This window comes from Manis pentadactyla, chromosome 1 (assembly GCF_030020395.1).
Source record: "Manis pentadactyla isolate mManPen7 chromosome 1, mManPen7.hap1, whole genome shotgun sequence".
Taxonomy (NCBI): domain Eukaryota; kingdom Metazoa; phylum Chordata; class Mammalia; order Pholidota; family Manidae; genus Manis; species Manis pentadactyla.
The window spans coordinates 181385076-181403281 of record NC_080019.1 but is presented as its reverse complement, the minus strand read 5'-3'; the positions used below and the strand labels follow the sequence as shown (position 1 = coordinate 181403281).

The 18206-nt window shown below is 41.8% G+C and overlaps 2 protein-coding genes across 9 annotated transcripts in view; one reads left to right on the top strand and one right to left on the bottom strand.

Annotated features, from left to right (window-relative positions):
- PCYT1A (phosphate cytidylyltransferase 1A, choline) overlaps positions 1-14984 on the top strand; it is a 47822-nt gene extending 32838 nt beyond the window's left edge. For all 3 annotated transcript variants that reach the window (XM_057503825.1, XM_057503822.1, XM_057503827.1), the window contains exons 3-9: positions 154-253; positions 4584-4700; positions 5670-5821; positions 7867-7945; positions 8371-8513; positions 9907-10095; positions 10978-14984. In XM_057503825.1, the coding sequence (XP_057359808.1) occupies positions 154-253; positions 4584-4700; positions 5670-5821; positions 7867-7945; positions 8371-8513; positions 9907-10095; positions 10978-11184 (987 nt within the window). In that variant the 3' untranslated portion in view covers positions 11185-14984. The remainder of the gene's footprint in view (positions 1-153; positions 254-4583; positions 4701-5669; positions 5822-7866; positions 7946-8370; positions 8514-9906; positions 10096-10977) is intronic.
- The window catches only part of SLC51A (solute carrier family 51 subunit alpha), a 47453-nt gene that overhangs the window by 2659 nt on the left and 26588 nt on the right, over positions 1-18206 (bottom strand). For 5 of the 6 annotated variants that reach the window (XM_036926286.2, XM_057503869.1, XM_036926287.2 and 2 more), the window contains 2 exons: positions 16335-16440; positions 15139-15809 (listed from right to left, as the gene is read on the bottom strand). In XM_036926286.2, the coding sequence (XP_036782181.1) occupies positions 15673-15809; positions 16335-16440 (243 nt within the window). In that variant the 3' untranslated portion in view covers positions 15139-15672. Of the gene's footprint in view, positions 1-15138; positions 15810-16334; positions 16441-18206 lie in introns of those variants that run through there. The other variant, XM_057503837.1, reaches the window with a different exon arrangement.

The window sequence follows — 18206 nt, the reverse complement described above, 5'->3', positions numbered from 1 at the left end:
TAAATATTCTGTCCTTGTTATGTTATGAAATTTTAGGAGGAATTTTAGTCACGGCATATTGAATAACTGATAGTTCTTTAAAACTGACATATTTTGAATATTTTAGTTTGCGCCATTGAAGTTACCTTTTTCCTTCACTTTCCTCTTGTTAAGGGCTTACAGCAGCCAGCTCCTTTTTCTGATGAAATTGAAGTGGACTTTAGTAAGCCCTATGTCAGGGTAACTATGGAAGAAGCCAGCAGAGGAACTCCTTGTAAGTAAATGCTCAATTATTTTGTTTTACTGTTGTTTTTAGCATTCAATTGTATTTATCAAATATACACCTACTCTTGCCATTCTTCCCTCAATTTACCTGTAAAGGCTAGTCAGGGGAAGGGCTCCTCCCATCTCCCTTGTTGTTCCATTTGGGAGGATAATTGACTCCATAAAATTTCCTAACTTATTATTTTCTTATTACTTCTTCTTTTTATACACTTGTTACCCAGGATGTTGTCACAGCTATGAGATATAGTAGAGCAGAGAGGATAAGATATTAGCCTGAGCTAGGTTATAATCTGTCTATTTTTATGAAGGTCCAAGTAAAATGTCAGGCTGTCACATTTTTAATACCCTTCAGAATTGTCTCCCAAATCTTCCTTCCTATCACTCAGTACTCTAGCTATGATGCTGATTGATGGAGGACAAAAATACCCTAAGTAGGGAGATACTCACCACTTATTGATATAATGATTTTCCAGGTTTTAAAAAAAAATTTGCTTTACTATTTTCAAAGCCCATACTCTATTTGTATGCCCAGCTGATATTAGTAATTAGCAATTTTTGACCACATAATTGTCAATATGTATTCTAGATACTCTGGGTAATTGGGTTTAGGGATCATCATAAATAGAAACTTCCGTGAGAGTTGTTACGAATACAAAGTCCTATAGGCGGTGTCCTTAGTACCTTGTAAACTCTCCAATCCTTTGTTTTACAATCCTTTTTAAGTTCTGTCGAATACTATGGTAAGTGTTCTTTCTAAATATAGGACTCAAATCCAGACAAATACTAGGGAACAAGAGGCAATTATAGCCACACATCTGTACATTACCAGTATATAGAAGATATTTGTGGTTACTTCTAAATTGTGTTAGTATGGTTGCTTTCTGTTGTAACTGAGGAGTAGCAAAATACAAATAGAAATGAATGCTGGCCAGTGTGAGGTCAGGGATCCCTATACCCCTCGGCTATATGGGACATGGTTTGGGGTCCTCAAAACTCCAGAGAATGCTTTCCTTTTGCAAAAGGGCTTAGATATAGCTCATGTTGATCATAGCCCTTCTCACTCATGCTGTGACTTATCTGGGTTTGGCTCCCTTTACTTGAGGAGGTGAGGCAAGCTAATGGGGCAAGGTAAAATGACAAGGGGAAACAGGCAATATGTAATAGGTGTACTGGTGGTAGGTCAGATTTCAAGGTGCCACCTTACAGATCAAAGGTCATATTCAGATGTAGAGGCTGTTGAGGGCAAGAACTTTACACGTACTCTAATGGCACACACTCAGATCTGATCATGCTGCTTATATTACCCAGCTTGTTGCTAACCTATCCACATACCATCTGTGGTACATAAAATGTATGTATGTATAAGTGTACTATTCCTCAGTGTTGAAGTTCATAACTATTCAACACTAACAAATCTAATTTTTAAAAATTTGGGGGTAATAGAATTTTACAAGTCATTTTTGATACTACCTAGTTTACAGTCTCTTGATTATATACACAAAGAAGTCAAGGTTCCTAGAAACTAAGAAGAGAAAGCACCCCTACAGTAAAACAAATAGTTCATGATAGAATTGAAGTTCAAATCTAGATTTTTCCATCTTTATGTTCTTTTCACCCCTGAGTAGTGCTGCTCTTTGTAGACACTAGTTATAAACAATAAAATCCTTTGGCAAACTGATTGCATTTTAGATGGAACAAATAGTCACAAGTTAACAAAGTTTGCCAGTCTAATTTGACTTCTGGTTTTTCTCCTATATTTAATTAATTCTATTCAATTTTATGTTAAATAACCAAGTAACTGACTATATTCATGCCAGTGCCCAACATGGAATAAATCAATAAAGAATCTACACATGCCATAGTTAGTGAATTTTAAACCAATAACTCTTACAAGGGGCCATCCCTCCCACTGCCCCCAGGTTTTCACTAAGGAGGTTAAGGTGTAAAAGAGGGAAAAGTTTCATAATCTGAGAGAAACTTGCTGCCCAAAGAAAAAAACAAATATGACTTGAGAGAGATCATCTGTTTTGGAAGATGAAAAAAAATCACCAATATGCTTTCCTGGAGAAAGGAAGAAAAAGGCAGAGTGCAAAGGGCAGTGGAAATCTGTTAGGGACAGAATGTTCCAGTGATATATATTTGAGAGAACATATCAAAAGACAATAAACTGAAGCCCAGTTCTGGCTGAGGAAACACTGAAGAGGGCAGGAGGTACATCTGGGGTTGGCCCGAGAAAGGGTTCAGTGGTGACTTGGCCTAATAGGGGAGGATTAATTCTAGCAAACTCAATCAACAACATTCTATGCTCTTGCTACCATACAGGAAATATGTTTGCTGAGCTAAATTTCCCCATCTCACTTTGCCCTTGCTGTACACTAATGGCAAAGAAACAATGACAAAATATTCTTAATTTTTGTATTCTATCTGTTGTCTTTTAGGATCAAATAAGGTGGAATCAGAGCCACTCTGGACTTTTTTAGGAAAGATGGAAGTATGCTAGTTACTTCATGGTCACAATTTCAAGGCTGTGGAAGAGACATTATACTCCTCAGACTTTGTTTTGGTTGACTTTGTTTTAAAGATGAGGAAACTGAGGCTAAAGAGGTTAAGATTACAGGAAAGGAGGCTGGTTGGCAAGCCTGAGCTATAACCTTTCTGACTTTTAAACCCTTCATATTTTTTTCATTGTATTGGTGTATTTATTTTATTTTAAATTTTTATTTCTTGTATTATAAAATTAACACATTCCCATGTGTTGTACATAAATGCAAAAAGGTATGGAGTGGAATGTCTTCCTCTCACCACTGTCTCACACCACCCAGTATCCCTCTTACAGGCAACCAGTATCACCAATTTCTTGGGGCTATCTAAGCAAATAATGTACATATCCTCCCACCCTTTTAATGGGTGTATCATGCTATATTCAGTCTTCCATTGAAATTTAGATTGTTTCTAAACTTTCACTATTATAAACAGTGCTATAATGTGTAACATATATATTTACAAATATATATAGACCTGGAATAGCTGGGCCAAAGGGTATAAAGCATTTGTCGTGAGTCCTTTGATAGATACTGCCTAATTACCCTTCTTGCAAGTTGTGCCAGTTTTGATTTCTATCAGCAATGTATGACTGCTCAGTTTAAAAGCTACTTTTTGTGGATAAAACTATCTGGAAAGAGAAGTCCATAAACCTCTTGAAAACTAGCTGCTTCTGCCTTGATTCCTGTCTTTAAGAGAAAGATGTATGTTACCCGCTCCCCCCACCTTTAGTATGGTGTAACTGATGAGGATCTGACCCTTCTTTTCCAGAATGATGTAGCTGTCCTGCTGTTATTTTCTGCTGGTCATACAGTAAAATAGCTCTTCCTTTATTCACATAATGGGAATATGTTACTAGAACTCATTAGATTTATCATCTGAAGCATGATGAACCATTATATCGATTTCATTCTCAGTATGTTTATTTGGCTTTGGAATTATACTTGTTCCCCAAAAGATCATTTCCTGGCTTTTCTTTCATAGGATCCACTGCCACTAAAAACAAATGAACAACAATTCTCTATCATTCTCATGAGTGGAGAGGAGAAGAGAAAAAGCTCTAAAAAAAGTCCTAAAATACTTATATTTGATTTTCAAACACTTAGTGTACCACCCTCTACTGAGAAAGTGCAGCATTGTGCTCACTAGGAGGAGAAATGCTTGAAGGAAATCCTCCTGTTATCACAGTGCGGGTAGTGAGGGTGAATGTGGGACTGAGCAGCCATGAACTGATGACTGGCACTTACTTTCCCTCCTTCTAAATGTCACCCCTCTGGATTACTCCTTACTTTCTGAGCAACAGTAGGGAGGTTTATTTTTGAAGGAAAGCATTAGTCATTACCAGCTTGAAAACAAGAGAGCAAGCAGCCACAGTAGGGTTGAACTTACACTATTTAAACATAACTGACGTTTAAACATTGGCTGACAGTGAGGATTTTTAAGTTAAAGAGATATAGCTTTCCCCTTCCACTTCTACAGTAACTTTAAGAAAAAAGCAATCATAAAATCCAATTTCCTGAGCAGTTTGTTATAACGAGGCTAGCAAAGAAACTTAGTGTATCTGATGTCAGGAGGGTCTCTGTAGCCCAGGAAGTCGGTGATGTTACTCCTCACAACCCCTACCCACACCCAAACTTGGGTGGATATCCAGAGAACACCTTAAGAGACATATGCAGTGATGGAATAGTCACACAGTGCCACTTCCACTTGTCAAATATATGGTACTGAGTCAATTAAATCAATATTTTTCTGTGATAAATTCTTTCCTTTGGATTTAGATGAACGGCCTGTGAGAGTTTATGCAGATGGCATATTTGACTTATTTCACTGTGGTCATGCCCGGGCTCTGATGCAAGCAAAGAACCTTTTCCCTAATACATACCTCATTGTGGGAGGTAAGAAAACATCTGATAACTTTAGGTACTGTTCAGGAAAAAATACAACGTTTTCTTCTGTCTTTATAATCTGAGTATATTGGCTCTTGTTTTTTTTTTTTGTTTTTTTTTTTAAAGCATCATTGATAACAGTCTTATCAATGTTCACCCCCTCTAGTGTGGTCACTCTCTGTCAATGTAGTAAGATGTTACAGAACATTGGCTATATTCTCCATGCTGTACTACCGTCCTTGTGACCAACTTATGTTGTGATTGCGAATTAATTGTGCCCCTTTGTCCCCTTCCCCCTTGGTAACCACTAGTTCTTTCTCATTGTCTATGAGTCCACTGCCATTTTATTCCTTCTGTTTTGCTTTGTTTTGGTTTTTAAATGAGGAATATAGTACAGTGCTCTAACACATGACATATATGAAGTACATGAAACGTATAACACATGAAGTATATAAACCTGGAGAGAGAAGCTCCAAGCTCATTGACCTGAGATGTCCATTGTTTATGTCACTGTTTTAGCTGAGTTTCTGTCATTTTGGGAGCAACAATGACCCCTACTGCCTAATTAAGAATAGCATTTACTATAGATTTCAGTTTATCATTTGAATCAACTGAAATGCAAATGTCCGGTAAGCAAATGTTACATGGTCCTGTCAAGTCTTTTAAAAATATAACAGAAAAGCATTTTTAAAAACCTTAATTGATACAGATGCAGAAATGCACAGCAGCTTTAGTTCAAAGCCAAAGATCTTAGTCCCTGTTGTATCCCCTCTGCTCCAAAGTGTGAACATATTTAGTGAGTGTTGCTCCTGAAGGTGTACTGGAATTGAGATTAGGAAACCCAGACTAAGCTGCAACCAGAAGCTTCTGCAGGTGGGGAGTTTGGTTACAGTAGTAGGAAATGGGAGAGGTTGGTGACTGATGAGTGGTTAAGCCAAGGGGCGTCTGCCTCACACCTTTACGATGCGGTGAACTCAGTTTGCAGTGATGAGCTGACGCACAACTTCAAAGGCTTCACAGTGATGAATGAAAACGAGCGCTATGATGCTGTACAGCACTGCCGCTATGTGGACGAAGTGGTGAGGAACGCCCCCTGGACCCTGACACCGGAGTTTCTCGCTGAGCACCGGGTAGGAGTCTGTCCCCATTCCGTGTATGGAGTTCCCTCAACTCTCAAGGCTTCTGGTACTGGACTTGTTCTCCACTAGCATTATTTCACTTCTGCCTTCATGTAGATATCACACAGCTGTGATGATAGTGATATTCCTAACAAACAGCAGTCATCCCTGACACCGGGGGGTGGGGGTGGGGGGTGGGGGGTGGGGCTTTGATGGTTTACAAGCACTTTTACACCCATTGCATTTCATTTGCTTCCCTAGCAATGCCACTGGGGGGTTATTACTTATACTTTACATATGAGAAGAGGGCCAGAGATATCAAATAACCCGGTCCTGGGCACGCTGTGGCAGGCAGAAATGGAACTCTTCAGTTATGTGATTTTTCCTCCTGCACTGTGGGGTATCCATCCCTATAGCATACCAATCGCTTTAGAAATACACAGCCCCAGCCATGCTCTCAAGGAGCTCACATTCCAGAAATAAGACCAGTAAACATAGATTTCTCTTGTGTTGACTTAGATTTTGTTTTAGGGCTTTAATTTTGAGCCAGAAGTTGTGTGGGATCAGAAACCAAGGAGGTTTCTCACTTTTATCAGAGAGTGAGTCTTATAAAACCCTACTTCCTTTTTTTTTTAAGTTTTAAAGTAAGTTGTTGAGTTTTTGTTTTATTAAGGTATTATTGATATACACCTTCTTTTATGAAGGTTTCACATAAAAAACAATGTGGTTACTACTTTCACCCATATTTTTGAGTCCTGCCCCATATCCCATTGCAGTCACCGTCCATCAGTCCTACTTCCTTTTAATTCTCCAATGTTAAAGCGACAGGTTCCCTACAAAAAATGTGTAAGAGAAGGATTTATTAGGTCAGGTTGGAGGTCTTTAAGCTTTAGAAACCAGAAAGTATATTGTATTTCTGTACCAGGGGTGTGTGGAGTGTTGAAGGTGAATAGTTCAATGAGGTAGGAAAGAACAAAGGTAAGCCAAAGAGCTTCAAAAGCAATGCTTAGGAAGGCCTGAAGCTAAGGGGTATTTGTTATAACTATTTAGGATGAGGACAGACCATTTACGGTTCTCTAGCTCTTCTGCATCAACACTTAGCAGCCAGTAGTACCAAAGGTGATAAGATTATTCTCAGCAACCCAGCCAGGCAGGCCCAGGCAGAAGAGGTCAGAGGAACTTGTAACTTCCCTTTTCTCCTTGTTAGCAGTGTATCCTCAACTGCAAGTTTGGCTTGCCTAGGGTTCCTATTCTCAGTTTGCTGCCTATGAGTCTCAGACACAGTTCTGATCATGCTTCACACTACAGTGGTTTCTGGGAGTTTGGTATGGTGGTGTTAGCGGTTACATTAGCAAAGGGCATATGGCCTATTCACAAAGGACTAAATAAGTGAGGGTTAGCATGTCTCAGAAAGATTATTGATCCTAGGGCCATTGCTTTCTTCTCACTGCTGCAAGAGGTATTGATAGTAGTAAAATGGTACCTAAGACCTAAAGGTCTTTTTTGGCTTCAGGTTCTGCATTTCTTAGGAGTACAGATGTATCTATTCTAGTGAAAGGGCTCTTGGGTGCTAATTTTGCATTCCCACTCATCTTATGGAATGAGAGAGAACCCAGTTAACAAAGAAGTGACCTCTTTCTCATACTTTTAGGAACTTTTATTGAACCAATCTCGATAGACCCAGGAGGAAGGTGAGATTTCCTTTCCTCTTCCCTTGTTAGCTGCACTCACTAACTAGCACACCAGCAAATCCTCCAGCCCTATTTTCCATGGCATGGTGACTAGTATATAGGGTGAGGGTAGCACTCCCATTAGACCAGGAGAAATAGCTACAAAAAGAAACTGGCTGACTTCACATTTATGACCCATGACTAATTAGACTGGGGGACTTGTGAATGAATTGTGGAATTTATGAGCAAACCAAAGAGAGATAAAAAGAAATAGTCATTGGTCGTCTGACCATTCCTTATTGTCCTTTTTCTGGGCCTGAGAGTATTTACTGGTTCCTTCTGAATGGCATCTATCCTGGATTTTAAATGATGTGCCCTTATTTTCAGATTGATTTTGTAGCCCATGATGACATCCCTTATTCATCTGCTGGGAGTGATGATGTTTATAAGCACATCAAGGAAGCAGGTGAGTAAGTTGATGTGCATTCTCACTTCACGGAATCTCAGAAGTGGTGATGGAGATGCTACCACATCACTGCTTTACACAGAAGAACTGATACATAAGAAATTCGTCCACTTTCAGGTCACACAGTGGATAACAGGGTAAGGTGAGGACAGTACTGACATCCATCAGTTCTCAGTCTAAACACCTGCTTTTGATACCTCTTTTAATTTCAGAAACCCCTTCCCCAGCCTCATATTTCTCTTAATTTCTTAGGTTCTAGCCTTTGATTCAGTCCTTCTTTTATACATTAGTATCTCTAGATTTCACTTAGTAATAGAGATTTTGCTTTTTGAGGAAAGGAAAGGAGTGCTGCTCCCCGGTCCCATGTAGTCCTCCTGCCTGAGCTAACCAGAATGTCACAGTGTTCGTATGTGCTCTTGGGTTAGGCATGTTTGCTCCAACACAGAGGACGGAAGGTATCTCCACATCAGACATCATCACCCGAATTGTCCGGGACTATGATGTGTACGCCAGACGGAACCTACAGAGGGGCTACACAGCGAAGGAGCTTAATGTCAGCTTTATCAACGTGAGTTCCAATCCCATCCCAGTTTCTTGGCCCGTTAAGACACACATGCCTCCCACTTCATATGAGCTGAACTTGCTTTTCAGTCTGCTGTAATGATCCCCTCCAAAAGCTCAATGAATTCCTCTTTGCAAATAACACCAGGCAAAGCTCTTTACAAAGAGAATAAAACAGAGGCATTTTATGTCTTTATGGTCTAATATCAATGTAATGATGTAAGGACACACCACCATCAAATAAGAATGTGTAACTTACATAGTATAGTATTTATATCAAGTACATTTAAAGCAGTGGTTCTTAATCTTTTTTTTTATTGTATTATCTTTTGTAAAATCTGGTGAAACCTGTGTGGAATAGTGCCACACAATTTGCATGCAATTTCTCAGGGCATGTGGACCTGCATTTTAAAATTTGGTTTATGAAAGCAATGTTTATTGCCTTTTAGAAACAAACTGCTACACATTTTGTATATAAATGATACCTCAATAAAGTTGTTTTAAAAAGCAGAAAGCTGCTAACTGTATCTTCTACACAAGTAGTTAACCAGACTCCCTTACCTGTTCACCTAGCTCTGTAAATTATGAATAGGTGAGGTGGTTTCATCTAAACATAATGTATCTATGCAGATAAACCCTAGCTGTTATTAGCCACAAATACAGAGTCTTTATTTTCAGGTGTTTTTTTTCTCTAAGTGTTTTTAAAATTCTAAACATATTCCCTTTTCCCTTTATGATCTGGAAATTATGGGAATACTTTTCATTGTGCTAAGACTCCCCTAACCCAGAGGGTTCATACTGTTTTCCCTTAACTTTAGGGAAACTTGTAGGATCAAAGAGTATCGTCTTAATTTTGTGAATGAACAGACCTTCAAATACTAAAAAATAACATAACTTTTCTAAAATCATAAAATAAGCCAGTGATGGAGAGAAAAAAATGCAGTACAATAAATTAAGTAAATGTTCCACTAATTCCATTTTCACCCTATTATAGTTGGCTTATTCTTGGCTGTATAGGGCAGTTATCTTGTTGCTCCGTACGCATCTCCATCTAGAATGGAGTTTGGGTTAAGATCATGTTTGTATTGCAAGTTTATGTTTTGTCTTAAAAAATTTGACTTTACTTAACTCCTTGCCAGTCTGTTACTAGGCTTACTCTATATATTCAATTTAGTCCCAGGCTTCCACCGTGTTAGAATTTATCATACTTTTGTATAAGACAACCATCCAGACCTTAACTTATCTAATATTATATTAGAAACATGGGATAGTTTAAAGCTAAGTGAAATTCCAAAGACTGAAAAGTGTCAATAGAATGCCACACCATGTTTTTTCCTTCCCTTTTGGCTTGGAAGTTCAGAATGAGTATTATTTCTGAAAACAGTTATTTCTTTACCTAGGAGAAGAAATACCACTTGCAGGAGCGGGTTGACAAAGTAAAGAAGAAAGTGAAAGATGTGGAGGAGAAGTCAAAGGAATTTGTGCAGAAGGTAGAGGAAAAAAGCATTGACCTCATCCAGAAATGGGAAGAGAAATCCCGAGAATTCATTGGAAGTTTCCTGGAAATGTTTGGTCCAGAAGGAGCACTGGTATGTTCTTTCCTGCTGGACAATTTAGGGAATTTCAGGAAAATTTAGGCGATTCTCATGCTGTGGAAAGAATTATAGAATGCTTGAGCAGAAAGGGGCATTGATGTAAAGAAGTTATCAAATCTCTTCCCCTTATTGGGCAGAACTCTATTTCAACTGTCCCCCAAAAGTTATTTGAAGTCTACAGGAAGAGATTACACATTCTGCTAAATAATTTTGCCAGGTCTCCATCAAACCTCCAAATCTGGGGACAAGATAAGCAAGCAGCCTTGCCCAGTTTGCAGTTTTAGATAGAAGGAAAGGAAAGAACAAAGAACAGCTAAAAGAAAGCTGCCTCCACTACTGACAGCTGCTGCAGGACCCCTGGATTAGGTGGGGATTCTGTCTTTGAGGAATAGCAAGGTCTTTCCCAGCCAAATAAAAGGTGTATGCATAGCTGTTCAGTAAATAAGCCCTAGGATATCAGGAAGGATTCTGGCTGTGAGGTGTTTGGATACCATAATAGATTATTGAGAGAGAATATGGGATTTCATTTTTAGAGAACTCTAAACTAGGATAAGGGACCCTTTTGTCAGAGTCAGTTCCTCTGTTTCTGCCTCGAGTTTGGACTATAGACCAAGTAGCCTTTTTAGGAAACCTTTGACATAGAAGTCAAGGATTGGGTGACTGTGGGTAGCAGGTGGGAGCCCTTAGATAAACAGTGGAGCAAAGACCACTTTAGGGAGAAAATTGCTTAGAATTAAAGCTATGTCTCTCCTCTGGCTTACTTGATCACTTTGACATTACAAAGGGCATTCATTGCAATTTGAAGTCTCAGTTCCTCTAGTGGTGATTTAGTAGGATCCATAGGTTTCTTCTAACTCTTCCTTTTGGTCTCTCCAGAAACATATGCTGAAAGAGGGGAAAGGCCGGATGCTGCAGGCCATCAGTCCAAAGCAGAGTCCCAGCAGCAGCCCCACTCGGGAACGCTCCCCATCCCCATCTTTCCGATGGCCTTTCTCTGGCAAGACATCCCCGCCTTCCTCCCCAGCAAACCTCAATAGGCGCAAGGCCACAGCCTATGACATCAGTGAGGATGAAGACGACTAATTTTTCATCCCTCCTTTCCTCTCCCACTCTCTGTCCTGTTACCTTCACGAAGCTGTCTGTTGAATTCTAAATCGTGATGCCAACACTAAGCCTAAGGACAGCTACCAAGGAAAGACAGTTGGGGCAAGAGGACCTAGGATGGGACCAGACAGCCCGTCCTCCAGGAGGCATCACCCAGCCCCTCCTAGGAGGCGCTGACTACACCTTAGAAGCCTGTTCTGCATCCATACACCCTCCCCACAGACTTTGCTTTACTGTTTATGTTCATGTGCTCTTTACATGGAAATTGTCATTTTTATTAATTTTCTAAAAGTCTTTCAAATATAATAAGTAGTACTAATTTTTTTGCCCCTGAGGAGTGGGCAGAAGGAAATATATAATACCCAGAGAACTTTTCTTCCTGATACACTATGATGTTTGCCCTCTCTGTCCTGAGGCAAACTAGCTTGCCAAGTCCTTCAAGCAGTGAGCCATGCTGATGGGTGATTTGGGGGGAAATGTCATAGTTTTGGTTTCCTTAAAAAATGCTAAAAGCTGGGTAACAGTTGCAAATATCTAAATGTACTGCTGGCACATGTGTCCATGTGGGAAGAAGGAGATCTGAGCCTAACTCTTCTTACTCCCTGAGGAGCTTCTTGTTGGACCCAGTGGGGCCCATGAAGACACTGATGGGGATGGAAGCAGACCACGTGGCATTAGCTGCGGTTTTGCTGCTGTGTTCATCTCAGAAAACTCTGTTGCCCAGTTATTTGGGAGCTCTTGTCGGTCTCTTTCCTGTAATCTACCCTAAAAAGAAGGATCACATTCAGGTTTACTGTGATTAAGGAGGGGAGCAGGACAATGCTCAATCCTATACATAGTCAACTCAGGTGAATTTTCCCCCTGAGAATAAGTCCCTGGCCTGCTACTCCTATTTCAGTGCTTATTGCGTAGCTTTTTACACAGGATATTTTGTAAACATCTGCAGTTTGACCATGATATTAATCCATGTTGCTCATAGCGATACTGAATATTTAGAGAGAATTGCATAGAACCTAGGTGCAAAAGCATAAAGAAACACCCCCCTTTCTAAGCCTTATCTTGACCTCTGCCCTTTTTAAGAATGTTCTTGACTAGAACCACTGCTCCACACAGCGTTTCTTTTCCTCTGAGAGTTGCAGGGACTTCCCTCCCCCAGGCCAGAGCACAGGCTCATGGTGCCCGTGTGGGGCAGGTTTTCTTCCTCCCCATGTGCCTGCTGGCTGTGGTCTCACCTCCCCTGTTAGGTTGCTGGGGGTGGTGGGGAAGATTCACCACTTCTTTCACATCAGAGATGCTGAACCTTAACACTTGCTGTTGAACATGAGCTCATTGACCCCTCCATCTCCAACAGCTCCATGATCCGGCAGATCAGCCTTCAGCAGTAATCCTGTAGTTGGGTTCAGGGGAAATTGCTTATATGCAGGCCCCTTGCAGCCCCCCTGTCACTCATAAATACCCCTTGTGGGGGTGGACTTTTAGTGTTTTCAGCTAAGAAAACCGTATTTTTATCTTTTCTTGCCCCTCTGCTAGGGCTGTGAGTATCTCATAGTCCCCACCCGAAACACTGTCTGTAAAACCTGCTCTCCTGCCTGAGGGGCAGAGGCTGGAATCACTGCCTGCCTGCGCACAGGACTGCCTAGGTTCTTAAAATTCACATCACCCAGAGAGGCAGAGCATGGCAGAGTAGGGGCACAAAGAGGGCAAAACCTCTTTTTGTCCTGATGTCCTTTGAAAACTACATTCTCATGAAGTGCTATTTTTACTGTCAAATCTGGTTTACACAAGCTTTGGCTTGGAATCCTTTTTTTGAAACAGTTAATGTTTTCCTACATTATTGCGCTTCCTGTGATCATATACGTTAACTTTTCTGCTTAGTCTTCCCTCTTGGGGAATTCTGCCTAGTTCTTTCATTCTCCCTGGTACAGAAAGGCAATGAAGTCACCACTGAAGCCCACCTACTTGTTCCCACATGTTACCGAAGTGCATTTGGAAAAGGAGAAGCCCAGAATGTGGTCTGCCTCCCTGCAGTCACGCCTCTCAAGTATGTTGTCTGGGTCCCAAACACTTGGGCGCTCCTCCTCGGCTCTGTCGATGCCCTTGGCATGTGACCTCCAGGCTGACGAGCTCTGTGAGGCTGCTCGGGCCAGTGTGCACATGTGTTCTTGGTAAGCTCTCGCCCCTTTTGGCCTGTCTCCTAACACTGGTGTATCTTCAGAGAATAGAGTGAAATCACAAACTCCATGGTGTGGTGTATTAGGTACTTTGGAATACTTTGATACTTCAGTTAGATACTAAATGATGTCAGATACTTTGGGATAAATATGATCCTAGATGCTGGACAAGGATGGGTGGATGGAGGGAGCTATTGGGGGTGACGCATTATTTGGTCATTTGTGCTCCTTAAATGAGGCTAAAGGTTTGCATACCACAACCAAGCTTTGCTCTGTAAATCTAATGTTAACGTCAATGTTCCTTAGGTGTTTCCCTCAACCCCATACACGAAGTAGTCAGCCTTAATAGGCCAAATGTGCAGAGATGAGAGGAGAACCTTAAGGGCTGATTGGCCTCAGGGCCTCAGAGAATGGAGACAGACGCCCCGTGGCTGGCACTGAGGGGGTGCTGACTCAGCAGGTGCCCTGCTGCGGGCTGGACAGGTTTGCTCTTTTTTTACACTACATTCAGTAGCGTAATAGTGATGAATAGAGGTCAGAACTTCAGAGGAATAGAAATGGAATATTTGCCCTGCTGCAGCTACTTCCGATCAGTGGAGACCATTATTTTGCTGAGGTTTGGGTGAGAAGGTTGGGGATGTGAAGAGGTTGAAAACCCTGAATAGGAGATTTTTTCTGATCTCTGGTGGCTCTGAGGCAGCCCCTGTGTCACAGCTGTCTTTTCTCTCTGTGCGCACACAGCTGGCCCACAGCCCCTGGGTGCTCCTCTGCTGTGGCTCTCCCCAGCACTTTCATGACGTTGCCCTTTCTGAGTTTTCTTGATTCGAGGGTAGCTTTTGCTTTTCTGGAGCTCATTGCCTTTTTAGCCCTGTTCCAGATCCCGTATCTACAGTCTCCCCAAATGAATTCTATTTTGCTGCTTTTCTTTCATTCTAAAAGCCATAACTTCTCTGTATTCTGTCAGCACACTCTGTCATCAGAAGTTGAACCAGGACAGGTAGGAAAAAGAAAAAAAAGCCCTTAACAATGCTTTTGATTAATGGTATTTTTTTTAAGCTTACCAATATAAGTATTTTTAATGTTATGTTTTTCAAAGTCACATAATGATTGTTCTTGTTTCCTGTCACAGAATAGATCGTCATGGGATAGAAAGTGGTCCCCACCTTCTATTTTTCCAAATAAGTAAAACATTTTCTTGGGATTATAATATTAAATATTCATTTTCTTCAAAAGAAAAAGGAACATTTTCTGTCTGCCAAAGTTTTATGTTAGTACTCAGATTGGGATAGAAAACAAAAGGGCTAGGTTTAATATTAGGGCGACTCAGGTAGTGTTCCTTTAGGTTTAAAGTGGTCTTTCCCACCTTTAAGAAGGCACTGACTGTTTTGAACACAGAGACTTGATTGGTTGGGTTGTTTTGTGCTGAAGATCCTGAGAAGAAACAGTGTTGGAAAGGAATGCTAGTGGTGGCATGCACAGGAGCCCCGTCGCCAGGGCCCGTGCCCACAATCGCTGTTCAGTACATCATTTTCCTGTATGAGATTTATTAATTTGTTCAGAGTTATATTGGTTTTTGTCCTTTAGCCAAATAAAGGCAAAGTGGTTTTACCTAATGTCCCATTTGCTGTTTTTGACCTGGCAGACATGTACGATATGTTTTATGAACTTGGGGCTTTTACGTGTACTCTCAGTTCCTTTGCTTTTGCATTCTAATTTGTCGCTTCAAAATCTCTCCATGACCATATTCTCGGGGGAGTCCTTTTGCAGCTTGGCACAGAGAACTCAGAAAACCGTTGTCCCACAAAGTGAAGCTGGTCCAGATCCCAGGTCTGATGCCCTCAGTGCCCTAATGACACATCATCTGTAAGGAAACATCTTCCATCTGTTCTTTGAGACTTTGGGCTCAGACTATTTTACCTGGCTTGAGTTCTGCCCATTTTTATAGCAGACAAACTACCGTGTACTCTTCATTTACTTTGGGAAAGCCCAGTGTGAGCTTTCAATATACAACTTTAAGAGCTAATGGTGGCCCTCACAGAGGCAATGTGCCCAGTCAGAATTTCAGACTTTATCCTGTTTGTTTATTATAAAACCTAAAATACCTTACCCAGGCAAGGTCCAAAACAATTTCATCCTACTGCATGATTCACCTTCATCTTTATAGTCAAATGTAATCTGCCAGCTTGTGCTGACAATGGACTCCGTTTCTACTAGGTCAAGGTTGAGTGACAGTGAGGGAATCGTGTGCCCATCTAATGAATGCAGTGTCTCTCATTCATTGTCCAACCCATCCAGCTCAGGTTTTGAGGCTCAGATCCAGGTCTGGAGAAGAAAAAGGTTCATACCCAGCCTTGTCGTCTTTCTTTCGGTAGTACATTCGTGTCAGCACAGTTAGGAGAAAAGTCTCCAGTATGAGAAGGTGACAATTCATCACTGCAGCATGGGATGAAATGTAATGGAGGTTATGCTAAGTTAGAGAGGCCGTATCCCATTAGCAGCCCTGCCAGGGAGTAGAACAGCATTTTCTCTAATTTATCATCAAACCAGGACCTAGAGATGCTAAGTTGTCACAAGCAGGTTAATGGCAGAGCCAGAACAGAACTTGGCTCTCTACCTTCTGCAGTCTGAGGTTAGCATTAAACCCCCTTCCTTTTGTGCATTTATGAGTATGACCTTCTGCTTCCTAACTCCACACCTGTTCCTCTCCCAGGAGCTGAGGACTAGGCGCGTGGCTCCCAGGGTTGGCCATCAGGGCTGGCCTCAGGCTGTGGGATTGCAACTCTCTGTGTGTTCAGAGAAGTCATAGTCTCCTTAAAGCCTTTGCTGGGATTTCTGGGCGATCCGTTTCTGAATATCCTGAGCAGAAACCAGGCCGGCCCAACCTCTGTTCTAAGGGCCTCCCTTCCCTGGCCCTCTCGCACCCATCCTGGAATGGAACAGGAGCCCCTGTGTGCTCACCTTGAGACCTGACTTTAGAGGAAAAGGGAGGCGAACAAGCAATCTGCCCGCCGTTGGCCAAGACTGAAAAGATGGATGGCTGCAGGGCAGTCAGGATGAGAAGCACCTGCAGAACAGAAAAGAGATGTGAGGGCAGGGGGCCCGATGTCCGTGGCACTGAGGCCAGGGGAGCCCCGGCTGTGCTCGTCCTTGCACCATGCGCTCAGCTTACCTTTGATGTGTGCAGCTACAGAGGGTGGACTCAAACACTAGACTAAAATTTTGTGGGGTTTTAATCTTTAAGAAAGTTATAATCTCATCCTCTGCCCAGTGTTTTCTGAGTTCTGACAAGGAAGTGATTGGGGATTCACATTTATTTCCCTATCTCAGCCATGGCTACTCGTGAGTGCTTAATGGATGAGAAGAGTGGATGATTAAGAGTAATTCCATCTTGCTCAAGTACCTGGGATCCCTGCTCCTAGAATGATGGACAATTAACCATTAAGGTGCCCTTTGAAAAATCTCTGCTATGCCAGTGGCTGGGGGAAGGGGAATTAGTGTTCAGTGGTGACGGAGTTTCTGTGTGGAAGAGAAAAGGTTCTGGAGATGGATGGTGGTGATGGTTGTACAACAATGTGAATGCACGGAACTATACACTTAAAAATGGTTAAAATGGTAGAGTTTATGTATATTTTACATACAGTTTTAAGACAATCTCTGCCCAGAGGCCCCAGGAGCAGCATTCATCTTGGTACTTGCCCTCCCTGGGTGCGCTCTCTGAGGCATCAGCCTCTTCAGGACAGACTGGACTTGTCCAGGCTTCCCCACAGTAGCCACGGACAGGATCAGCAGTCATGGCTCTTTCCCTGTGGCCTGACCCTAAGTGCTTCTGGGGCCCAGGCCCTGTCTGCCCCTTCATTCCCTGACTCCATTTCAGCTCTTCTCTCTTCCCGTTGCCCCTTCAATTCTACTTACCATGTGCCTAGATAGTCACATTTCAGAGGCATCCGCTTAGACCAAGTGAGAATTTATGTGAAATCCGTCTAACTGTAAAGCAGTCATTATGCCTTGAGGGTAGGAGAAGGTCCCCGCAAGGAGACAGATAGAATGGAGAGTGAAGGAAAACAAGACTGGGCTAGAAGTCATTGCTTTTGGTGGAAAAGTTATCTCTGGGCTTAGAGAAAGGAACATGGAAAAGGAACAGATGTGCCTTTGAGAGAATTTGCAGAAGAGGTATGCAGATAAAGAGGCACTGTGATAAGGGATGAACAGTTAGATCTGGGTTTATATTCTAGCCCCCTAGGTTATGTGCCTTTGAGGAAGTCCTGTAACATATCTGGCTCTGTTTCCTCATTTCTAAAATAGAAATAATAATGACTTCTGAGATAATTGTGAAAATTAAATGTATGAGAAGAGCCTAGCACACAGTGTAGGTAGTTCATGGTTACAGCTATGAGCATGCTCCTGCTTTGGTGGTGATGAATTATAAGGTTTAGGAAGTAATGGAAAGAAAAGCAAAGGTAGAAGAATTTAAGGTTTGGTAATACATGTGGGAGGGGTTGAATTGTGTCCCCTCCAAAAGATACATTGAAATCCTAACCACCAGTGCCTCAGAATGTGCCTCTGGGAAAGAGTGTCATGGTTTTGGTTAATTCGATGAGATTATCTAGGATGAGGTCACACGAGTAGGGTGGGTCCCTGTTCCAATGTGATGGGTGTCCTTAGAAGAAGAGGAAAAGAAACGCAAGGTGCAGACATAAGATGGGAGAATGCCACGGGCAAGACAGGCAGAAATGGGGCTGCAGGCCAGGGCATGCCAAGGGTTGCCAGCAAAGCACCAGACGCTAGGAAGAGGCAAGGAAGGATTCTCCCCAAAGTATTCAGAGGGAGCGT